The following is a 24,306-nucleotide window of genomic DNA, read 5'->3' as shown; positions in this document are numbered from 1 at the left end:
TGACAAATATACCTAGTATGATGGAACTGAAATTGAGGGTTAAGGAGTATTTTATAACATAATTTTCTTTTTGGGGTATTTGTGTAACAATAGACAAGTCTAAGATTTTTAGTGATACAAAAAAATTTGGGACATTTATGTTACAATGAGTATGGTTTGAGGTTTTTGTGATATTAACCCTTTTTAATAAAAATGGTCTCTCTCCTTTTTGTTCTTGTTAGAATAACAAGGGACTTGTCAACAATAACACGTTATAATTATTTAAGGCATGTCAAAGCATGTTGACTTTTAGGAGCTTCTTTTAGTGTGTCGTTACAAGACAATGATTTTCGAGTTACGATAAATACTTACTTTGTCGAACGCCCTAAGTGCCTTTTTTCGATGGCATCTTGATTATTCGAGAATTGGTTTTCACACGTAAACTGAATTATTTGGCGTACGTTGTTTGCTTCGGCTAGATGGTTGATTCTCTCATTTAATTTTCTTTCTCACCCCCATTGACATGTTGAGCACCGTGAGTAGATCTAACTCCATGCTGGGCAAGGTTTTGTAATAAGGTCATGGACCATCATACCAGTTGACGAGCTTATCATCAATCTACCTGTTTCGAATTCGCTATTTCAATTGATGATTTTTCAAGGCTCTATACTTGAAAGGAGATGCAGATCTGTAGCTTGTAGTTTCATGCAATGTAAAGGAAAAATTTCATGAGTATAGAATGTTCGAAGGCAAAGGAGTGCTCTGCAGCTTTAGCACAGAGAAGGGGAGATCCCTAGCTTGTCACTAATGCATGGTGAAGTTGCTTTATTCTTTTCTCATAGAATCACCCTCAGCTCCATATTCAATCATTTATCAGATTCCTTAACCTTTTTTTTAGCTATTTATGCATTCGCATCGTCTTTCTCCAATTGAAAATGGGTTTACTGGTATTCCCTCTATCTGCCATGCTATGCTGCAGAGAAATTATTTCAAGCCCCCATCCATGCATCCCTCAACCAAGTCATTTCCATGGCATTCACATTCATAGTGATCCTCCCAGAACATCTAATAGCTTTATTCTTAGTTATCATCTACCCCGATCTTTGCATAAACCATGGATTTTGAGGGGGAAGGACTCACGCTTAAAGCCATTAACCGCTACCAATTCACCGTCGTCAGGAGAGGATCACCGGGCTCTTGAAGCTGTCCTCAAGCTTTATGAGGCAATACAGAACAAAAATCTCCGAGAGTTATCGGATATTCTTGGAGACGAATGCCGTTGTGTCAGCAACTTCATCCCCTTTTTCTGGGCATTCCAGGGGAAAAAGGTAAATTCAAAGCTTGGTATTGAAATGCACATAAACATATAGTTCAAAGTTCATGGCTGTATTTAATCATCTCCTTCAGTTCATCACAAGAACTAATACCCATTTCTAGTTTCCGTTGCATTGAAATGACAAATCTGTGTGTTAGAAATGGCACTTGTTCTATATTGGGTTCTCAGTATGAGATGTTTGCGTTATTCATATTTTGTTGCAGCAAGTTCTGGCATTTTTCTCTTATCTTATCAACAGCTTGGGGAACAACATCGAGATCGTGGTGCGACCAACAATGCATGATGGAATGACCGTTGGCGTCTCGTGGAAGCTAGGTACCCTCAATTGAGTCTTTCCAGTTGAGATTCTTGCCTTCAAATATGAATTATGATCTCATATCTTGCTTCATGAACATATAAGCAGAATGGAACAAGAAAACTATGCCTTTAGGAAAAGGTTTCAGCTTCCATATATGCCAGATATACCAAGGAAAAGTGCTAATAAGGTGAGAAGCTGGAAGAAAGTCATGACTAATTTCAGTGTCACGTTTTTCTTTTTTAATTTATACTTTTCTTATAACGTTTATTATTTTTGGTAAATTTTTTTAGGAATGTTGAGATGATCATGGAATCGTTTCCTCACATGGATATCTTCAGATTGGTATGAGTTCTACAAGTTATGTCTTTGCACATGCATATGTAATATCTTAATCTCAGTTTTGCTTTTCTGATTGCTTGTTTCCCTTGTTTTCTTGCAGGGGATGCTGGGATTTCTGATGAGCATGTCAGAGAAGATGAGTTCCTCCATACCTATAGAGAGGGAATCAAAGAGGACTGGGTTCCTTATTTTGCTTGCTCTGCTTTCTTTGGCAGCAATTTTTGTATTGCTTCTGAAGATCAAGTTTTACTAGACGAGGCAAAAATAAGAGAGAAACTCAAATTTTCTGTCTTTCTTTTTCATTTTACTTTTCCATTGTATAAGAAGGAACTGTTGCGTCAAATTTCCGGGGCACAAGGGACAATAATGAAATCCTAACTACTTTATGCATAGTTCTCTTTTTTCTACAACCTTATTAAAGTTTAAAGATTGCTATGGTAAGCTTCTTAATAGGCAAAAGTTGGGACAAATGACAAATTGAAATCTTAAAGAAACATTCATTAGCAAATTTTGTCCATGCACATAATAGAAGGCCCCCATTGTAATGTAATTGGAAATTTCAAGAACCCAAGAAACTCTAGCGATGTCGACAATGAATAATAAATAAAAATTTAGAGATAATTTATGTCATAATCAATAAAAAAAATCACTGCAATCACTGCACCATTCATATATTAAGGCGCTTTTAGTGTGAAAGTTTGAAATTGAGATAGCTCATTTTTTTTTTACCCAGTGAAAAGAATGTTAGAATGATTTTCCTTCCATTAAGGGATTATCAGTGATGTTTAATGATGACCTTCCCTTTGATTATTGGACCCTCCCAACTCCCTTGGAGGCTTGGAGTTGGGTCAACAATCATGGGCAAAGCACCTCTATGTATACAGCAGGCATCTCTTGCCCTTGTATTAAAATCCAGTTGAGAAATATTATCTGCTATTCTAGGATCTTACCATGGAGTTCTCCAATCTTTCAAGTGGAGAATGGGAAGAGAAATTTCTTTGAACACCAAAGCTATAATTTGAAATAAGTATATTAGAAATACAAAAACATATATAAGTACCATTCAACTTTGGAATCTTCTCGGCCCAGTTTGGTTGGACTTTTCCAAGGAGCCTTGGGAAATTTTTTTATGTTTGGCAAAAAATTTTAATGCTCTTTTTGCGAAATGTGAGCATTCCAAATGTTGAAAGTTGAATACTAGGGTGAGGCTGCTTTGGGCATTGGACATTTGGGAAATGTAAAATTTCACCGCGTCACTATTCATTTATCTTCCCCCTTTCGTCTTCTTCTTCCCTTTTGCTTCTCGGCCATCTTCTTCCTTGTTCATCTTCTTCTTCCCCGCCCATCAGGCTTCTCCGATAGCCGCCACCACCGCTTAAGGATTGCGCGTCCCTAGTGACCACTGCCTGGGGGTGGCGCGACTGCAACCCGGTGGTGTCGCCTAGTGCATGTGAACCGGCGGCGACGCCCGCCCGAGGTCGTGCGAACCAAGCGACGCCGCCGGTCCGCACGATCTTAGGCCGCTAGATCGGCCTCTGCGACCTCAGGCAACTGAGGTTGCGCCTCAGTGACGTCGTTGTCGCCTAGGGTCATGCCTCCGGGCAGCAACGACATCGCCTCGGGTCGCGACCTCGGGCGGCGGATTTGGCCACTAGCCACCGGATTTGGATTTTCAGATTTTAAAAAATAAAATAAAAGTAAAAAGCTTTATTTGAGACTACAATTTACCAAACGAGATAACATTTCAGAAAACTCATTTACTTCAAAGGTATTTGCATTCTCCTAAGAGCATTTTTCTAAAGCTGAACCAAACGAGCCCTCATTGTGCAATTAAGCCATAAAATTTATGAGCACTAGCAATGGACACCACCATTTTGATTTTTTTTCTCTCTCTCCTACTGTGATAATAGCATTGCAACTCAACATGTCAAGCAACTGCCTGCACTAACGTTTTGATAGCTCCGTCTTTCTCTCTTCCCATCGGAATTAACGACTTTCGGTTTACATAATTACCATGAGACTTTACAAAGGGCTATTGATGGCTTAATTGACAGGCTAACCAATAACCGAAATTTTGATGGCTCCAGATAAAGATTTTTATTTTCGCCGTAAATTAAAAGGTTGGAGATTGAGTGGATGCATCCATCCTCTCTTGATTTTAGTTGATTAGATGGCCGAACTCATTATTAAATGAAGGCACTTGATGATGGTTGTTACTAAAGGGGATGTGGCTCACAAAATTGGTAGAGACTAAACTCTCTTATCTATGGGCCAAAAAACCAGAAGATTCTTATTCTTAGACAGATGATATGAACCAATCAATGTGCCAATGTAATTTGACCTCCGTAACATGTTTTTCATACATTCGACTTTAGAATCGATGCTTACAACTTCAATTCATGCCATGTAGAACTTATGATTTAATGGGAGCCATGTTGGTGGGCTATTGTGCTAGCTTCCCTCTAGATAGTCGGCTAATTAGGGTCGTGCCCTCGAATTGTCAACCAAACAAATGGAAAATTGCAACTAGCATGCCAAGATGATTTTAGGGATAAGAAAATTAGAAGTCTCTAAACTTGTTACAAAAGTGCAATCGAGTCATAAAACTTTTAAAAAGTGCAACCACATCCTAAAATTTTTTAAAAGCACAATAAAGTTCTAAAACTTATCAAATTGATTAAATCAAGTCATTTTGTTGATAGTATTTTTCGAAAATTTTAAGATTTGATTGTACTTTCGTGATAAGTTTTAAGACTTAACTGTTTTTTTTTTTTTTTTTTTAAGTTTTAGGACTTAATTGAACTTTATTGATGAGTTTTAAGATTTCTAATACACTTATCTCATGATTTTATTTTGATCAACCTCAATCATCCCATTAAAAACTTGTTTCTTATATTCAAAGTGCTAATTAACATGAATCCGAAAATTAAAGCTTTGTCTTTTATTTGGCAAAATGGCTATTTTGAGCTTGCTAGGAGTTTCATTCCCAATTGTTCATGGTGGCCCATTTGATTGAATCTTTGGTAATTACAAAGCACTCACGTGCCGATGATTCCTTGAGAAACATGCGTAGGAGCTGTCTTGTGCATTGAATAGAGCACCACCAAAACCCACGACGTTACAAAAATGTCGTTGCATGTGACATGATAATCCCAAGGAACATGACAGGATAATTGTTTGTCTCGTGAACGAATAACACAAGTCACTAGTACACCTTGGAAAATTAATTATTGATAGAAAGAAAAGGTTCTTTTCCTAATGGAAAATCGCAAATCACATGGAAATATTATTAGTCGTTCGTATTTACATATTTATTTTTTAAAATGAAAAAATGATTGATCACAAGTGAAAATATTTCGTAAAATAATTATTTGTCAACTTCTCCCGTCACGATTGACTAAATCACAAGGGGAATTTACTAATTATAATAATAGCATGAAAGTTATTTTTTTCCCAAGAAAAGTCATGAATCGCATGAAAAATAACTAATTATGGATAAGTTCATACTTCTCAATGAAAAGTCATCAACTATAGTGAAAATTATTGATTATAGTTGCTTGATGTATTATCCCTAATTATTCTATACGAAAATTATGAAGTACATGGAGAAAAATGAAAAAAAAAAAATTATTATTAAGAAGCTTATTTTTTAATTGTGAAATTACTATACTTCATAAGTCAAATTAACTTTCTCATAACTACAAGTACTAAAACGCAGGCGAAATGTGACATACTATATTTTCGTACTTATTTTTCTGAGTCTAAGGTTCTTAATGACAAATATAGCTACTTATTATAGCAGATTACTTGGTTAATATATATGTTTCTTTGTGAAAAATAACTTTTAGGCTTTGATTGGAAGCATTACTTGTTAATTGAAGACACTTCTCATGAAAACTGGTCAATAACATGGAAAATTTTTACCAGTATATTATAATTACCAAATCCTTGTGTCTAATAGATACATAATTCCTTTTTAGTATAAAAGTTAACAACAATGAATATTACGTAAAAGATGCTTATAATGTCACAATGAAATTGCTAAAATTGAAAAATTAAATTACTTTGGCACAGCTAAAAAGTACTCGACACACTTATTTATTCATAATTATTTTTCTAAATTACAAGTTTCCTAATGACACAGATAAGCTGCCTATTCAGTCAAATCACATGGTTAATGCCTTTTGAACAAATATGTACATTCTAAAATCGCGAGATCTGCAAAGAGGTAAAGAAAAAGTCGTTTCAGCAATGACGGGAACGTAGAAAAGAAAAGGAAAAGAGGAAAGAAAAATCAGCTGGAGGTGGGAAAACCAAAAGAGAAAATACCAAAAAGCGAGAAATAAAGAAGAAGGAGAGGCAGGGGGAGGAAGAGGTCAAAGCAGGGGAAGGAAAAACAAAATGATGAGCGAAATCCAAGGCGAAACCCCGGTGGCTTTGGTTCGTGCGCGGATGTGCGCGTGCCTCCCCTCCATTCTTGGCCTGACTGAGTGACCCTCACGATCTGCTCCCTCCTCTCTCTCTCTTCCTCTGTCTCTCTCTGTCCTGTCTCTGTTTTTTTTTTCTCTGTTTTTCTCTCTCTCTGCGAGCTCATTCATACACAATTTCGCATCACCACATGACCGTTTCCTCCTTGGAACATCCCTAAACAGCAGCCCTCCTCTTTCTCTCTCCCCCTCTCGTCCCTCCATTCTTCCTTTCCTCTGCTCCCTTTCTCTCTCCTCTGCGTTTGCGTTCTTGGGTTCTCTTTAACTGGTCTGCATTTGCCTTTCTTGGATTCTTTGACCCAAGTCCCTCTTTTTCATCTTTTCCCTTTTTTTTTCCTCCGCCTCTCTGCTTTTGATTTCATCCGGGGACGTCCTTCTTGTTCTTCTTCTTGGTCTCTCTCTCTTCTTTTCGTTCGCAAAAGCAAGGATCTTGCTGGGTTCTCGCTGTGTCTTTCCCTCAATTACTTCGAACCCTTTTCCTTGTGTTTTTCGATTTGGTAAGTGAGCGGGGTTGGTTTTATCCTGCGCGCGTCGTTTGGACGTTGCTTTTGTTCTTGTGTTTTGGATGTGCTGTTGATGTCTTTGGCCGTTGGAGTGGCTTCAAGTTCCAAGAACATGGGATTTGAGGAGAAGAGCAGCAGGTCCAAGGAAAGTACAGAGGTGAAGACGCCTCCGAATGAAGAGGTGGACGAATTGCATGGGGAGAAGATTCACAGGACCATGAGCGAGAGCTCCGTATGCGCCACCGAGGATGATGAGGAGGAGGACGTGAAGAAGATTGACTTGGGTCCTCAGGTCACTCTCAAGGAACAGTTTGAAAAGGATAAGGTTTGCAGAAAGAGAAAAAAAGAAAGATCACTTTTTAGGCCTGTGTTGAAAGTTGCTGGGGTGTGAGTTTTGTGGGTTTTTGATGTTGATGTTTTTGAGAATGGAATGCAGGATGATGAAAGCTTGAGGAGGTGGAAGGAACAGCTTCTTGGAAGCGTGGACTTTGATTCTGTTGGAGGTAATTTTTTCATCACCCAAAGAAAAAAAAAAGTGTACAAACTATTTCCTGATTTGACTGGCACAAGGCATGTGAATGAACTAGGATAGGGTCATCTACAATCAACAAAAGTTTGGCAGAACTGAACAGTTGGCTTATGAAGTTTGCAATTTTCTTAAAGATAAAAGGGAAAAAAGTTCCAAAACATTGTTTGTCCAAGATTGCTGATCAATGGAGCGCATGGATGGGTGCAATTTTGGTTAATGTGGTTGAAAGTAAGCAGATCTGTAAGCTAGTTTCATTTGCCATAGTAGACAATAAGGTTTTATTTCAAACTTGTTTATGATTGGAATTACAGGTTGCAACTTACAAATGTTTGTACTCTGATCGTACGGGAGACTTTATATAGAAAAAAAGTGCAACAACATAAAATGATTCATACAGCTGACCAAACTTAGTGGGATGAGGCTTAGTTGTTTTTCTTTCTTAAGGTTATTTTGGTTAGATAATTTTGTAGGTGTCTCCTTTTTAGTATCTCCGTAGGTATGTGTGAATGCTTCAAAAGGTGCAAATATACTAGCTAAAATCCCTCTAAAATTAACCTTGCCAAGTTCATAAGATGGCTGAGATTACTGTCTCAAGAAAGGGCGAGATCTAAAATCTCGTTCCTGTATGAGGTAAGGTGATCAGTCTATAAGAAAGTTTATCTTATGAATCTTTTAGTCTCAATGTGAGAGATCTGTCTTTGATTGAGAAAGCAGACTAAGTATGTGCATGAGAGCTGACGAAAAAGAACGAAAAAGAAAATCTCTTTTAAAGTAGCTTTCAAAGCGAACTTGGTTGTTGCAGTGCAGAGCCTTGTGTTTTGGCTTTCTGTTTTTCGTAATTTTAAGTGAACCTGTAAATTTCCCTCGAGTTCCAATTTGCTATTGATGCCATCACTGAGATTGTTATTTTTTTCCAAGTGTTGTTTCAGAAAATGAAATCAAGTTTGAGATGAATGCCCTGTTAACATTCTCTTGATGTCCTTAGCAAATTGAATGCTGGCTTTGGAGCTGCATATTCCTGGTTGATCCAGAGCTTGAATGTTGACTGGATTGAGTAATTGATTGAAAACTCCTTTTTTCTAATGATGATCCTAATTCCATTTTCACTGATCATTTTCTTTTCATCATTCCTTTGCAATGTAGAAACACTGGAACCAGATGTCAAGATTGTGAGCCTTGCAATAATTTCTCCTGGTAGACCTGATATACTACTGCCAGTTCCTGAGAATGGAAAGCCCAAAGGCTTGTGGTTTACTTTGAAAGAAGGCAGCCGTTATAGGCTCAAGTTCACCTTCCAGGTCAGCAACAACATTGTGTCGGGTCTCAAATACAGCAACACAGTATGGAAAACTGGTGTTAAAGGTAGCACCACACCCCTCTTTTCTCAACCTTGCAATTTCATGGTTTGTAAATTAAGCTCTGTTTTCTTCTCACCTTGCTTTGTCTAATTTTGCAGTGGACAGCACAAAGGAGATGATCGGAACTTTCAGTCCACAGCAGGAGCCCTACACACATGAAATGCCTGAAGAGACGACACCGTCTGGCATATTTGCTAGAGGATCGTATTCAGCCAGAAGTAAGGTTAGCTCAGTTACTTCTCCTTTTCCCTCGATATAATGCACCAGCAATGGTAAATGAGTTATGTTAAAAAGATGATGAAATGTCTTAGATTGTTGGTGCTAAACCCTTAAGTGATGGCATCTTGGTATACACTCTTAGACAAGCTGAAATTTCTGAGACTATAATTCACTTGTGTGGATGACAGCTTGTCAGTTTACTATGTGCAATTCCAAATTTCAATAGTCAACTTGTGCAGCTCCTTCCTGTACCTTGATTGCTAAGTTGCCTTGCATGCGTTTTCATAGATCATGATTGATAGATAATCGTGGGTCATTTCTTCGAATTCAAACTTTATGTCTAGGAAAAGGGAATTTAAATGTATATAGGTGATGGAGCTCAAAGAATTGTGCAACAAGTAGTCAACTTGGTTTGTTTAGATATCCAGTCATCAAAAGGAGGCATGAAATTGGCCTTCAACATTTAAAACCTGCTTTTTCTGAATCACTGGTTGACAACAGCCTTGCATTCATATTTGTCACCAAGATCGATCTGTAGGAAAGAAAAATTAGTTGGTTATTAGCTCCAACATTGATGATTTGTGCGAGGTTATGTCTTTCAAAAACTTGATCGCTAGATAGAAAAGTTCGCTGTGATTATCTTCTCACCAATGATTTCCGTGTGTATTGTTTTTACCAATTTCCTTTCTGCTTTTGTTTTTGACCTCTAGTTTGTTGATGATGACAACAAGTGTTACCTCGAGATCAACTACACTTTTGACATCCGAAAAGACTGGAGTTCAACTTCATGAAGCGCTCTCCAACTCTATCAAACATGGCCCTGGTCTTGCTTGTTTCACAGGTTGATGTATCTGATGTATTACCATAGCTGTGTAACTTATCTTCAGTTTCGTCCTGGATGGTCATCTAGACAATTGAGACAAAACATTTGTTCGAAATGTTATTGGCATGAAGAAAATAGGTTTGAAGAAAGAAGCTGCTGTTCCTTATGAGTAATTTGGAAGTGGTGCATCTGAGCATTTTTTCTGTCTCTGTCTCTCGCTCTTAATGAGCACTGTGATCATAAGAACTGGTTGTCAAGAGCAATGTATGTTTTTGTCATCTATATCTTGTGGTATCTTTTATCTGATTCTGTGCGCAAGGAACTGGTGAAGTAAAGGCCTACTCACTACTTGTTCCTTCGCATTGATGGAGTTGCTCAAATTTGTTGGTGATGCTGTTTTTGGGTTTGTCTCCCTTTCTTTCGCCCCCTTTATCCTTTATTTGAGTTGCCGTTTAATTATTTGTGTTGGTCGGTGTTTGTTAGTTTCTATCCTGTTTGCTGCATTCTGGGATTACGTAATAGATTTTAACTCTTGGAAAGGAGATAGTTTGTGATGAGGAGAGAAGACCAGTATGACTTGTATGATGAAACGATCCAGGATGGACGGGAATGAGTATCTTAATATCTGTGTGTTTGTGACAGAGAGAGAATATGAGAATCCAAGAAATGAATGTTAAATGTCAAATATGTTTCTGAGGTGAAGTATGGGAGAGCGACGAGAAGGTACACTCTGAAAAATAATAATCTTTCTAGAAGAAAATAAAAGAGGGAATGGCCAATGGCCATGCCTGCCTTTACGGTAATGACGATTCCATTCTTTTGTTCTGCTAATACATAGGCCTCGGCAAGTTTTAGAGGTACAACTCAAATCTTGTCCTCATATTTATACAACTGCAATGTTCAAGGGCCGTGTCGGTTGAGTCTTCTTGAATCTTGTCTGTCTGTAACAACAGCCCAAGTTCCGCAACCGCTCAGTTCAGAATCAGAGTGGATTACTCTTTTGTCGCGCAGAAAACGATACAACTTTTATACACCCTTAGTCTTTCATGCCTGATCTCAAATTGCACAGAAAACCTTACAAACTTTACACACTTAGTCTGCAGCACCATTTTTTTTTTCTGAAGACTATCAAGGGAAAGAAGATTGTTCGTCTGACCATTCTTCTGTGCATCCTTGGCTATATTACAAAAGCAGCCGCACATAACACTTCGAGGTCGTTGACTCGACATAAAAAATTGCCAGCTCATCTCACGCGGCGATAATATGAATAAAGTACCGACCATTTTTTTATTCCTGCACAAAAAAAGAGAGAGGTCCATTTAAGCATTGCTAAGATGAGAAACAATAAATAAAAGAAGCAGGCAAGCCGCTTACTAGGTCTTTGCTTATTGAAGATACGACTGACCTCTTCTTGTCAATATCTGACTCTCAAACTCGCGCAAAACTCTATCATGTTCAGCTGTCCAGCGAAGAGATCCAAAGACAGTGCAGCTGAAAATTAAGGAACAGGGAGGGGGGAGAGAGAGAGAGAGAGAGAGAGAGAGAGAGAGAGAGAGCATGGAAGGAGAGATTTACAACTTCTTCAAGGTATGCATCACAGCTTTGATGTCTCTGTGCTATTGCTACATAGTGGGCAGGATCATCCCAAAAGGCACTAGAAGGCTCTTACCGATTCTTCCCGTCGTGGCTCTCTTTCTTTATCTTCCTCTCAATCTATCAGCTGTGAATCTTATAGGCCAAACTAGCTTCATCATTTCATGGCTTGGCAACTCCAAGCTCCTCCTCTTTGCCTTTGGCAAAGGGCCTTTATCTTCAGATCCTCCAATCTCTCTTCCACGCTTCTTGGCAATTGCTTGCTTACCCATCAAGATCCAACGGACGCCCCTTAAGAAATCATCACAGAGGACACAGAACACCAAAGATCACACACGCTCACCTCAAAATGGCCATTATAAAGAAAACCCACTTCCTCAAAATCCTGAAAACATTAGATCCAAAACCATCTTGCTGCTGAACTATCCCACAAAAGCTTTGCTTTTTGTGATGCTATTACGTGTATACGACTACGGCGACCATTTCCATCCAAACCTGATCTTGTTAATCTACTGCTGCCACCTATACCTTGCCCTTGATCTGATCTTATCATCCATACAAGCCACAGCTCGAGCAGCCTTTGGGATGGAGCTGGAGCCGCAGTTCCGTGAGCCGTACCTCTCGTCTTCACTTCAAGACTTCTGGGGGAAGCGGTGGAACCTCATGGTCACCAACATCCTGCGAGTGACCATATATGAACCAGTCCACTATGCCGCGTCGGCGGCAATCGGGCGCAAGTGGGCGGCGCTGCCAGCAGTGATGGCCTCCTTCCTGGTATCTGGGCTCATGCACGAGCTGATGTTTTTCTACATGGGGCGCGTGAAGCCTACTTGGGAGGTCATGTGGTTTTTCGTGCTCCACGGAGCATGTTTGGTGATCGAGGTGGTGGTGAAAAGGAAGTGTGGCGCGAAGTGGCGGTTGCCGAGGGTTTTGACGGGTCTGATGACGGTCACCTTCGTGATGGTGACCGCATCTTGGCTGTTTTTTCCACAGCTTCTGAGGGATGGAGTCGTCAAGAAGGCGTTGGAAGAGTATGCAGCTGCAGGCGAGTTTCTTAAGGATGTCGGTCGAGCTGTGATGTCTTGGATTTTGTAGAATGTCTTGATGTGACATTTCATGATTCTGACTAATCAGGGAGTTGGGTATGTTACCAAGTAGACATTCTGTGCCTAAATTTGATGGAAGAAAAGGGTAGATAAAATTTGAAATAAGGCCTCTTGTTCCTTAATGCGAATTTCGGCATCAATTTTCTTTCCTGCTCTGTCATTCCCATTTTCTGTTTCAGTCAAAACAAGATGATCTTTATCATTCTCTTCTTCTTTTCTTCAATCTCCACCAGCGGTTGAGGACCCAGTGGTCGTAAAATGCAGAAACTAAGCTACCATGCAAATTCTAACTGCTCTTTGGACACGACAGCACCTACAGTCAAACTCCAGTAGCTTCAAAATGTCTAATGGAGGTTCCTCTAAGATCTTGAGATTATCCTATTGCAACAGCCCTTCTTTGCCATGAAATCAGCACAGCGGTTTGCCTCTCGAAATCTGTGCTCTGTCTGGTATTGGGTAAAGCTCCTGAGGATGGTCCTTCATTCCAAAAGGAGCAGTTTCAGTTCTCATTTTACAAGTTGTTTTATTAAGAAACCTGTCATGAAGGATTTTTGCATCAAGTTAATTGTGACTATATGACATTGCAGAGCAAGTCGCCGACCCTCCATAAGAGCCTACAATTCAAAACCAGTAAAAGCCCGAAACCCAACAGCCGAGGAGATCACGCAAGATGCCCCCACCTCACACTAGACTGGGGTTCAGAACTACTTATCCATCCGTATTCAAAAAGTTGAGTTCACTTCTGTTTGATGGCCTTCTGAATCATTTCATTTAGATTCCATAAGATGCCAAATCTCTCTTTCCAGTTCATTAAATTAGAATAAGTTATTAGATGGAGAGACACTACATGTATCATGGACAAGCAATATCAGATTATATTAACATATCAAATGTTTACTATGTGTAAGTGATATAGACAAGGGAGTAAGCAAACAGGGGTACAATTAAGAAATTGTTGCTATCCATCAAGAAAAAAGGTGGGGAAAGAAAAAGAAAGAAAGAGGAAGGTTCAAACTCACCTTATAGTGCTTGCAAGACTGGATGGAGCCATCGGATTGTTTCTTAGCCTCAGCTAATTTCCCATGGTCGAAGATATCTACGTTGCAATCCTTTGGCAATTCTGTTAGTGATACATCTACCTTTCTACTGATCTGCATCGACAAATGGTTAATTGATTCAAAAGCTCTAATTTGTCAAGGTCCTTGACAACCTGTAGCCCATCGCAGTTAGGGATGTATAAATACTCGAGCTTTTTAAGTTTGATAAACCATGAGCGCTTCCCAGAGAAAAATAATCCAAGGTGTCAGACACTTCCCTGATTCTGATGTACCTAGTAACTGAATTTGGAGTATCTTCGGGCAACCCCTAAGCAGAAACTTTTTAAGCTTATCTAATACTCGTAACAGAGAAATTAGTCTCCCTCCACAAATAATCGACTCATTGGCAGACTCTACTTCACCCGTATAAGCTAACCTTTCCCAAGGACTCACAACAGATTGATAGAAAATGCTTCCAATGATTCGTACAGTCTTGCAAGTCGGATCTCAACTAGCTTTGAGCAATATCATGCTCAGACAAGTTTTGAGCTTCCTCATTTTTGATAGCATGAATATCTCAAGGGGTTGACAGCTTTTCAAAACCAACTCTGTTAAATTTTGAAGTTGAACGCTGTTGGGTTGAATTTCTTGCACTTGAGACCGTGAGAGCTCTATACTTCACAAATTTTCTAATTTTGATGAGAGTGATACAGTTGAATGGAAGTTATCAAGGCCAATTTTAACAGAGATGGAGGAAGTGGTGCAAGTTTTCTCACGTCCAACCTCGACAAATGAAGTTTCTTTAACTGAGAAAAGGAACCTACTCAGTAGGAGTAGGGACATCGAGAAGATTCAAGCTCAGCTTATTCAGTCTGAATAACCTCTCAATCCACCATACTAACTGGCGAATATTGCTTCCTTCTCTCCAACCAGAGCCATTAGATAGGTCCAACTGAACCAAGTTAGTCAAATTCGAGAGAACTCATGCTACTTGCAATGACATAGATAACACTTGTAGATTGTTTATATTTGGAGGAAGCGTTGGCAGTTCTTGAATCTTATCGCATTCTTTTAACTCAAGTTTCTGCAGGTAAGGAAGCATACTGTCTGTCGCTGGAACTTCGCTGATGCAAGGGCACGACAAGTATAGGATTCTTAAAAAAGGGGGCAGACTTTCCATTCTGGAGAAGTCGACCCTTCAAATTTCCAGTATGACTTCGAGCATTTCCATTACACTAGGCAACTGCCATGCATTGTTTGGAGATGAATTTGATTCGAAATACTCAGATGAAAACTACAACTTACGTAACGATTTCAACTTCCATATGGAATCTTGTAGTTTCTTTACTCAAAAACACACCCTAAAGTCAAGCATTGAAGATTCATGAGGCCTCCAATTTCTTTGGGCAAATCTTCAAGATGACAGCAACCATTGATATTCAAGTTGATCAGATACTTTAATTCCCAACAAGCTGTCAATTTTCCTCAAATTGGGACAATGTCGGAAAGTAAGCCTCTCTAAAGTTGAGCATCCAAAGGAGTCGCAAGTTGTGATTACGTGAGAACAACGTAAAACAAAGAGAACTTTCACTTTCATTGCCATTTGTAAAAAATGAATGCCACCATTCATTGGATGAATTATCACATATTAGTTAAATAGAATAGAGAAAAGTATGACACCCCTTCATTAAGCTCTATAATTTCGAATCATCCATGAAGAAAGACCACATTCTATTAAGTGCACATTGGTTGAAGGCCAAGGCCCGAGCTTAAAAGGAAATACGAATTGAAAGAAACGAACGCCTTCCAGGCAAAAAAGAAAGGCCACATATACAGTACGGACAAGAGGGCCTTTATTCCCGGCCAAAGGTGACATCTTCTAGGTTTGCTTTGCTAGATGCTACTGGCTTTGATCACTCAAATAGACATGTACGCCCTCCATTGCATTTTCGAGTGTTCCTGTACACGCTAGCTCTGCTTTCAGCCAACATCGTTCTGACTTGATGACATGCGTCCTCTGACTTCTTTGAGACAGTGGCCTCTCCAGTTCCGCTGTCAAATAATCGGCCAGTTTCCCATCTCTAACCATAATCAACATCACAATCTGCTGAAGCTCTGGCATTGGAAAGACACTCTCCCCAGCCTACTCCTCTACTTTTATTCCTGTTTAAAGTGGCTTTTAAAAAGAGGAGAAAAAACAGGAGATAAAACAGGGCGACCCAACGCAGCAACCTTCTGAAGCGGCTTTTCTGTTTCTGTTTCCGTTCCTGCTCCAGTTTGAAGTGGCTTTTAATCAAACTGTAAAATCTTAAATAAGTATTTGAGGCGCTTTTGGAACACACCTCCTACTTGGCCAACCTTATCCACATGCAAATTCAAGAAACACTCATTTCAATCAGGGACATAAGTCACCTGATCAGTGGATAAGTGGACCATATAAATGTTCTTGTAACGCCTCTGTTAGCTAAATTGTTTTGAGTTTTGCAATGAGTATCTGATTCTTTTAATGTTCTATCTTTCTGGTAGAAATTGCAAGTTGCCAAACTCATCTTCATAATGAATAGTATTAAGTAAGAAGTGGACAATAAAGTGATGTACAACCCGCGCTAAACTAAATAATCCACTCTATATATAATGAAAAGAGCATTTTAATAAGAAACTCTAAGCTATTTAATTTTTGGGAAAATTCCAAATAAAAGATCCAAAGTGCTTTCGTTTTCTCAAATAAGGGTCTGAATTGAACATTGTTTCTAATAAAGGCCCGAAGTGCTTTCATTTTCTTAAATAAAAGCTTAAAGTGCATTCATTTCCTACATTTGTGATGAAAGCTGGCCTTGTCCCATTGATTTGTGCAAATATATAAATTTCTAATATACAAAATAGGAAAGAAAATGGAAAACAGAAAACAAAAACAAAAAAAGAAGAAAAAACACGAGCGCAAAACAAAACAAACCTGTGTTGAATGGGTTTTAAAATAAATGAGGCTAGATTTAATTTATTTTGTTTTTCGATTCGCATAATTATTATAAATCTGCTTAAAAGGTTGAATTCATGTTTGGGGATGGCCGCGTCAAGACCAAAGAGAAGAGAGAGAATGGTCTACGCTCACCTTAAAACGCTTGTAATCCCGGACGGAGCAGCGGTGGGGGACGGAGCATTCCCCGAAATGCGCCCACCCAATCGATAGCTCGCAATCATCTGACAATTTGGAGATTGATAGGTCAAACGACCTTTCCAGAAATCCGCAATTTTTGACCAAAAAAATTTGCAATCGCGAACCATTAAGTCCTCCAAACACTCTAGCTGGTCGAGGCCCTCGACAACCTGGAGGCCACTGCAATCGGAGAAATTAAAGACCGAAGGTTCTTTATGTTTGGTAAACCACGAACACTTCGCAGCGAAGGACAATTGTAAGCACTGAAGACTTCCCACGATGCTGAGCTACCAACAACGTGAATCTCGAATATCCCATTGTTGCCTGACCATGTGAATCTTTGCAACTTCTTCATGCCTCTCGTTGAAAGGATTAGTCTCCCTTCACAACTAATCATCTCATTAGCGAACTCATTGTTATCATGCCCCTCTTCACCCGTGCAAACTAGCCCTTTCAAGGACATACAATCATGAATAGACAAATTCTCAAGTGATTCGGATGCCCAAAAAAATTTGATCTCAACTAGCTTTCCGCAATGATACACCTCGACATCTTTTAGCTCTTCCATGCTTGATACCCAGATTCTCTCAAGGGCTTCACAGTGCGTCACATACAACTGCCTTAGATATGGACATTGACACCCATTAATTTGAATTTTTTGCCTTGGTGACCAGCTAAGGCAGAAAAGAGACAAATTTCTCAAGTTTGACAGAGTTGGAATGGTAGTATTAAGGCTTAGCTTTTCCAGAGACGAGGGAAGTTGCGAACAGGTTTGTAAGTCCAATCCAGACAAATCAAGTTCGTTAAGTTGAATTAGGGAAGCTAGCCCCGCAGGAGCATGGACATTGTTAAGTTCATCTTCTCTTCTTCCTTCATGTAGTTCCAACTTAACCAAATTAGTCAAGTTCGAGAGATCGGGGAATACCCGCAATGATGTAAATGACACATGTAGATGGGTTAAACTTATTGGGAGCATGGGCAACTCTTGAATCATATGACAATACCTCAACTCCAATCTTTGTAGGCAAGGAAGCACGCTAACGGTTTTTGGAACTTCACTAACATTAGTACCTGATAGATTTAGGATTCTTAGAGTAGACAATCTTCCGATTCCCGAAGGAATTTGACCTTTTAAATAAGGATCATTCACTTCAAGCACTTCCAGATTCTGAAGTATTCCAATATCTCTAGGTAACTCCCACTGAAATATTCCAATATCTCTAGGTAACTCCCACAGTAGACCCAATCCCGTCACAAAAGACAACTCACATAATGATCTCAACTTCCACATGGAATTTGGTAAATTACGCACTGCACAATATTCTACAGCGAAGTGCTCCAAATTCACTAGGTCACCAATTTCTTCCGGCAAATATTCAATACTTTTGCAAGAATCAATCTTCAGGTCAATCAGATACTTCAACTTTCCAATAGAGCCGTCAATTTTCCTCAAATTGTCACAAGCTCTGAAATTAAGCCTCTCTAAATTAAGGCATTTGGAGAAGTCTAGTTTTCCATTTATTTTATGGCAACAGCTAAGAGAAAGAACTTTCAATTTTCTTGCCATCTGTCAAAATTAATGCAACATTTAATGTATGAACAATCATATATAACTTTCAAATAAATAGAATAGAATACATACCTGGATTAAGTTTTGTAATCTCGAGTCATCTAAGGAACCATCATCTACAACTTCTAGAACGACCATGTTGTTCGGGTGCAAGTCAGTCCATTTATTAGTCCATTTATTTTTTCCAGAGGAAATGTGCAAGACAACCATCTTAATTTTGTAAGATAATTCTCAAAGTTGCCAACAAAGATTCCTCTATCAAACTTGAGGAACCTTAGATTTACAAACCTACCAATCTCTTCACTTTTAATAGTGACCTCAGGGAAACCTGGTTCATGTATTGTATCAATATATAGTGCTTGAACATTCTTTTTATCTGCATACAACAACGGGGAATGAGTGATATTAGCATTCTATTTCATAAAGGAAAAAGAAAAAAAAAACAAGAAGAAGATTGAGCATCCTAAGTCAATGCGGAGCTATTATTGTCAGAAACTATCAGTTCCTCTAGAATTGGCTTACCTCTTTTGTCCGCATTGCATCAAGAGCGTCGTTAAGAGTCCATATTCGACTACGCTCTCCAGGATTCATTGGATTTTCCTTGTAAACAATAGCCCTACCAAGATCTCTGAGTTGATCGTGCATCCAGAACTCATTGTTCTCCAAAATCTTTACCAAACACAAGCTAGTGAGTTTCTCAACTCCAGAGTGTGGGTAGAACTCACAAGTGTCCCACATGTAAATTGCATTTGTCTTATCTTGATCGATGAAAAAGCATGCGATATCAAGAAAAATTTGTTGTTGCTCGGAACTTAAGGCATCATAACTGATCTTTAACTTTTCATAAACATTCTCGACGCGTCCTTTTCTCAATCGGTCCAATGTCTCTTTCCATTGTTTTGTCATTTTTTTGTTGCATAGGAATGAGCCAATTACTTCAAGAGTCAAAGGAAGTAACCCGGTAGCTAATACAATTTCCCTTGAAAGATCATTATAATAATTTGGAGGAAAGACACTGCCAAATGCATGCCTACTGAAAAGCTCAAACGCTCTATCAGTATTCATCTCCTCCATTTCATAATCAAAAAATTGATACTTTGGGGCGTTAATATCCTGATTTCTAGTTGTAATCAATATTCTAGTTCCTGGATACAAATTTCTCCTTCCAAGTAATTGTTCTACTTGTTCTCCATTATCAATATCGTCAAGTACGATAAGGACTTTCTTATTCCAAAGTATGTCTTCGGCCCTCTTCATTCCATAATCACTTTCATAAATGCCCCTTGTTCCTGCACAATGGCTGATTTCCGATAATAACTCTTTTTGCAACTTAACTAAACCATAAGTTCTTGATGATTTCTCTCGAACATTTTCAAGGAAACAACAACACTTTCCAAAATGAGAAGAGAATTCGTTGAAGACAATTTTCGCGAGAGTCGTTTTACCAATACCGCCCATACCATAAATTTTAATCAATCGCACATCGTTGGAGTCGATGTCTAACAATTCACTTACTGCTGCTACTTGATCATCATCTCTAACTAACTTTTCCGTCACCGGTTTATGCTTTGTCTTCAGCATTTTCACGACCTCCTCAACTACCAATTTGATCAGCTTGCCTTGGCTGCCACAATGAAAAGCCATTTTTGTTGGAAAAAAAAATGCGAAATTGCGATTACCTAGCTAGAAGTGGTCGTACACCGAATAAAAAAAAAAAAAAAAAGCAGTCGGACAGATAATGGGACCTTAAGGATCTAGAAATGATCTTTTAAGAGTCCATACTGGACATTAACATCACTCCAAAACACACATTTTTTGCACTTCGCAACGTGTGCACCATTTCAAAACCCGAAACTTGATTTGATTGTAACACGAGAACTTAGCAATCTTGGGATTATTTTAATAACGTTCATGCAAAATAGATATATTTATGAATTTGAAATTGACATTTTGTGATTGATGTTCAAGCAACGACTATAAAAATTTAACACCGTGTATTCAAGAGGAGAAATGTCTACTGTATTGCAAGATTAATTGATTAGATAGCAATGAGCATGGCATTTCAGTATCCCATTCTTTATTCTCCCACTACCCATAATCAAATATTAATATAGCTACGTAGCTATGTGTCATTATCCGCCCACTTCAAGCATACTGGAATTTATATATCTATAATTCAAGTGTTAACGAAAACTAGGGAAACAAGTGGCTTACCCGGGGTACTTTTTCACTTCCCACCCTTTTATCGCGTCAACCTCCATGAGAGCCTTTCTCCACTCTTTTACTTCCTCATTGCTCAAATTCTTCTCGCGCTCCAATTTGAGCATGGCATCGTTATACAACGGAGTTTTCAACTTAATATCGTCAGGCTCCACGTCGAAGAAAATAGGTAAGATCTTTTTATTACCTTCTGATCTAGATGTGTTTGCCATGATCTGAATGAGTTCGCGGAGGCACCATTGGCTCGAAGCATAGGTCCGAGAGAAAATGGGTATGTATATGCTGGAGTTGTCGATTGCTTGTTGAAGCGACTCATCGATCCTATCACCAACACGGAGCTCTTCGTCATCTCGAAAGACGAAAATTCCAGCATCAATCAAGCTATGATAGAGGCAGTCAGTGAATCCAGTGCGAGTGTCCGGTCCTCTAAAGTTCAAGAACACTTGATACTCGCTTTCCAATGACCTTCCTTCATCTGAGCTGGCCATAATGGTAGTGTGCTCAGCTTAACAGATGTCTCTCTCTCTCTCTTTCTCTGCGCCAATGTTCTTAACAAAGAAAGAGGCACGGTGTGAGGAAATAATGGAGTAGATATAGAAAAATTAATCAAAGGCATAGGGTGGATGAGAAATGGTTGAAGTAGAAAGTCGCAATTTTTTTAAAAAGAAAGAAAACATAACAAAATGCTATTGGTCGATCGGAAAAAACAAAAAACCAAATAGGTGACAGAACGTAGTTAGCAAACTTGCATACAGTTGCTGGCCCCATGTGCGTAGGTCATGGCTGGATATTTACAATATGTTTTTATATATGACATAGTGGCTTGTCCAAACGTGCATGCAGTTGCAGGCCCCGTGTGAATTCTCTCTCTCCCCCTCTCTCGATCCTCTTCACCATTTCCCAGTTGCAGGCCCCGTGTGCAAGGGGTCGAAAGGACAGTGATTATGCCATGCGATGCGCCGAAGCCAAGGAATCAACCTTTCTTAATTCACACATTTGCTTTTTTCCATGTATTATTACTTCTTTGTTTTCATGGCTCTTCTGCACAGATAATTTATTTATTACTCTCTCTCGTGACCTAACCTCGGATGCACCATTTAGGTTTGGCTAATGGATTACTAAACTTGAACTTGGCTCAGGCTTTTCTCAGCTCATACTAAATTCTAAACATGTAAATGATTTTTCAATTAGGAGTCGTCACTAATTTATTTTTGGTGAGTTGATTAGAAAAGTAATGGGAGATTTACTTCACTTCTGTGAACCAAGTGAACCAAAGATTGTGAGTTCGGTACCTTTATCTTTTGTTTCGAAAAAAATATTTTCAGCTCGAATTAATTTTAAATTACTTTCCTAACATGTGAGGTAATCATCTAAGTGTGCAAATCACCAATTTAACACAAAAAAAGTAATAAATAAATTACGAGGCTTACCTCATAGCAATGAAAGTATCTGCAATGTTAGATTAGAATTCACATTAACAGTCCTAAATATAATTTCTAATTAACACGCAACTCCTCAATTTTATTTTCACTTGTTTAATGAGAATCAAGCTTATGTAATGCATGCTACTAATCTAACATGACGCAACATGACATAACAATACGACCTAAACTACGTGACATAGTATAATATTTTTTTGTGTTTTCTTAAATAAGCATGCAATCTATCCTAGAGAAATAAATTAATTTATTTTAAGACAATTTTTTATGGTATTTTACGTAAAATTCGAAATTAGAAAATAGCAAAAATTGTCCATCTAGATTAATATATTATCCAACTTATATTTGGAATCAGATTAGGCCAAATCCTAATTTAAACTAGAATGTTATATTAACTAGATAATCCCTAACCTAATATGCAATATATCTAGGAAAAATTATCAAAACTTATAATTAATTAGAAAAATTATATAGAATTAAATTAAACTTGCAATTTTATCCTAAAAAGCAATGACTAGATGATGTGCAAAGAATGCCCTAATTTGAGGTTTTCTTTTTCTTTTCTTTTTTATAAAATTAGAAATTAAAATTGTCTAATAATTAAACGTTCAATTTAAATTAATGAAAAGATAATCTAACATCCTAAATTAATGTTTTTGGTATTTTTTATTTAAAAAATTCGAAATAAATAAATTTCCTAATCTTAGACATGCAAACTACCCTAAAACAAGCAATGAACCTAATCCAGCTCAAATATATTTAATATTTTTGGATTTTCTTTTACGAAAACAAAATCGATTTAAACAACACGACAACAATGATTGATATCTATCTAATAAATTGACGAATCATATCCCACACATGAGATCGCATTGGCCAATTTTTAACAAAATTACGAATCGTATCTCGAGTGTGAGATCGGATTAGTTATTTTTTCGTGCGATTGTGAGTCAATCATGTGTACGTGGCTATTCGAGAATATGATAAGAGAGTTCAATCAAAACGCAATAATTCGAGCAAGGCAATGAAATATATGTATCTTGACTAAGATAAAATTATTACCTTGTTCAAACACTTGCTTGTCCTCTTGGGGTTGGCAGAGCATCCTATCATCCTATTAGGTCGGGAATCTATCGCAGATAAAGTTTTATGGTCTGTTGGTAACGGCACTCAAATTAAAGTTCGTGAAGATCACTGGTTACCTAGCGGTGTCATTGGAGGTCCTGCTCCTAGGGATGAACCAGTCTTGGTTGCAGGTTTTATATTATCTATTCAAACTCATGAGATACTTCACTTTTAACTCAGCATTTTGATAATCAAAGAGTTGAGGAGATATTATCAATTCCTATTCGCCCTAATTGCACTCAAGATAAACTGATATGGAGAGGAACGCAGAATGGCCTTTTCACAGTAAAGAATTGCTACAATCAACTCAGAGCCCAGCGAAACAACAATATTACTAATCAGGCCTCATCATCTTTTCAGCCACCCCGCAGATTATGGAATGCTATCTGGAAAATCCGTAGTATGCCTAAATTAAGGTCATTTCTCTGGTCTATTTGCAGTAATGCACTAGCGACTAGAGAGAATTTATATAAGCGACACATCTTGACAGAGCCAACTTGTTGTATGTGTGATCATCAGGTACTCGAAACCCCAGAACATCTTTTCTTATTATGTCCATGGACCTATGATGTTTGGATGCATCCAGATTTAGCTGTTAAAAGTTCTACAGCTGCTGTGCATCGCATTGAAAGCTGGTTACTACAGATTATTGACAGAAAGAATGACTTACCGGATCTGGATACGGTTGCGACTGTCCTCTGGCACATCTGGAAAGCCCGTAATGATTTCCTATTTCGTCAAAAACAGCCGAATGCTGAATGAGTTGTGCAGTTGGCAATGGCGGAAGCCCATTCCAGACGTTTTTTCGCTTCCTCAAAGTCGTGTCCTGTTCCAAACCAGCGTATCTTGAACCACAAATGGTACCCACCAGACCCCGGAGTCATAAAAATTAACATTGATGCATCTTACCTTTCGTCGTGCAACGCAGCCTCGGTGGCTGGGGTGTGCAGGGACTCAACAGGCCATTTGATCAACGGTTTTGCCTCTTCTGTTCGTGCCTCCTCTGCCCTGCAAGCCGAGGCGATCGCCTTCAAACTCACTCTGAAATTTCTTCTCCAGAGAGGACTCGAGACGGATCAGATCATCGTGGAATCGGACTGCTTGGTAATGGTGGAAGCTGTTTGTGATCCTGCAAGACGCCCTTGGGAAGTTCGATCTATCCTCAACGAAACCCTAAGATTGTAGATTCGG

General features: G+C 38.7%; 4 protein-coding genes across 6 annotated transcripts; 3 read left to right on the top strand and 1 right to left on the bottom strand.

The window, feature by feature from the left end:
- The first annotated feature begins 390 nt into the window (after nucleotides 1–390).
- Nucleotides 391–2,344, top strand: LOC104441470. Of its 2 annotated transcripts, XM_010054628.3 has the most exons (6): nucleotides 391–793; nucleotides 1,159–1,307; nucleotides 1,519–1,630; nucleotides 1,719–1,800; nucleotides 1,904–1,955; nucleotides 2,053–2,344. In XM_010054628.3, the coding sequence occupies exons 1-6, from the start codon at nucleotides 787–789 to the stop codon at nucleotides 2,203–2,205; spliced, it is 555 nt and encodes a 184-aa protein (XP_010052930.2). In that variant the 5' UTR covers nucleotides 391–786; the 3' UTR covers nucleotides 2,206–2,344. The 2 variants fall into 2 exon arrangements, with proteins under 2 accessions (XP_010052930.2, XP_010052929.2); XM_010054627.3 differs by lacking the exon at nucleotides 391–793 and having other exon boundaries at nucleotides 800–1,307.
- Nucleotides 2,345–6,334: 3,990 nt separating this feature from the next.
- Nucleotides 6,335–10,177, top strand: LOC104431313 (rho GDP-dissociation inhibitor 1-like). 2 transcript variants are annotated; one of them, XM_039311778.1, is made up of 6 exons: nucleotides 6,335–6,936; nucleotides 7,045–7,267; nucleotides 7,379–7,445; nucleotides 8,615–8,833; nucleotides 8,928–9,052; nucleotides 9,759–10,177. In XM_039311778.1, the coding sequence occupies exons 2-6, from the start codon at nucleotides 7,055–7,057 to the stop codon at nucleotides 9,837–9,839; spliced, it is 705 nt and encodes a 234-aa protein (XP_039167712.1). In that variant the 5' UTR covers nucleotides 6,335–6,936; nucleotides 7,045–7,054; the 3' UTR covers nucleotides 9,840–10,177. The 2 variants fall into 2 exon arrangements, with proteins under 2 accessions (XP_039167712.1, XP_039167711.1); XM_039311777.1 differs by having other exon boundaries at nucleotides 6,336–7,267.
- Nucleotides 10,178–11,428: 1,251 nt separating this feature from the next.
- On the top strand, nucleotides 11,429–12,559 carry LOC104441468 (acyl-CoA--sterol O-acyltransferase 1). Its single transcript, XM_039310768.1, has one exon. The coding sequence runs from the start codon at nucleotides 11,429–11,431 to the stop codon at nucleotides 12,557–12,559; it is 1,131 nt and encodes a 376-aa protein (XP_039166702.1).
- A 419-nt stretch (nucleotides 12,560–12,978) lies between these two features.
- On the bottom strand, nucleotides 12,979–21,039 carry LOC108956592 (TMV resistance protein N-like). Its single transcript, XM_039310767.1, has 7 exons — nucleotides 20,546–21,039; nucleotides 18,854–19,955; nucleotides 18,624–18,707; nucleotides 17,833–18,328; nucleotides 16,717–16,805; nucleotides 13,590–13,721; nucleotides 12,979–13,047 (listed from the first exon to the last, which is right to left on the bottom strand). The coding sequence occupies exons 1-7, from the start codon at nucleotides 21,037–21,039 to the stop codon at nucleotides 12,979–12,981; spliced, it is 2,466 nt and encodes an 821-aa protein (XP_039166701.1).
- Nucleotides 21,040–24,306: the final 3,267 nt, after the last annotated feature.

The sequence above is a fragment of the Eucalyptus grandis genome, chromosome 4 (genome assembly GCF_016545825.1).
Source record: "Eucalyptus grandis isolate ANBG69807.140 chromosome 4, ASM1654582v1, whole genome shotgun sequence".
NCBI lineage: Eukaryota > Viridiplantae > Streptophyta > Magnoliopsida > Myrtales > Myrtaceae > Eucalyptus > Eucalyptus grandis.
This window is presented reverse-complemented; position numbering and strand designations above follow the sequence as displayed.

Coding starts and splice junctions, on each gene's coding strand:
- LOC104441470 (XM_010054627.3), top strand. CDS start 915: ATGGGTTTACTGGTATTCCCTCTATCTGCCATGCTATGCTGCAGAGAA. Junction 1,631..1,718: donor TGGCGTCTCGTGGAAGCTAG/GTACCCTCAATT, acceptor ACATATAAGCAG/AATGGAACAAGAAAACTATG. Junction 1,956..2,052: donor ACATGGATATCTTCAGATTG/GTATGAGTTCTA, acceptor GTTTTCTTGCAG/GGGATGCTGGGATTTCTGAT.
- LOC104431313 (XM_039311777.1), top strand. CDS start 7,016: ATGTCTTTGGCCGTTGGAGTGGCTTCAAGTTCCAAGAACATGGGATTT. Junction 7,268..7,378: donor AACAGTTTGAAAAGGATAAG/GTTTGCAGAAAG, acceptor AATGGAATGCAG/GATGATGAAAGCTTGAGGAG. Junction 8,834..8,927: donor ATGGAAAACTGGTGTTAAAG/GTAGCACCACAC, acceptor CTAATTTTGCAG/TGGACAGCACAAAGGAGATG.
- LOC104441468 (XM_039310768.1), top strand. CDS start 11,429: ATGGAAGGAGAGATTTACAACTTCTTCAAGGTATGCATCACAGCTTTG.
- LOC108956592 (XM_039310767.1), bottom strand. CDS start 21,039: ATGGCCAGCTCAGATGAAGGAAGGTCATTGGAAAGCGAGTATCAAGTG. Junction 18,329..18,623: donor TATTAAAAGTGAAGAGATTG/GTAGGTTTGTAA, acceptor TAATTTTGACAG/ATGGCAAGAAAATTGAAAGT. Junction 13,048..13,589: donor AGTCTTGCAAGCACTATAAG/GTGAGTTTGAAC, acceptor TTTGGAATGAAG/GACCATCCTCAGGAGCTTTA.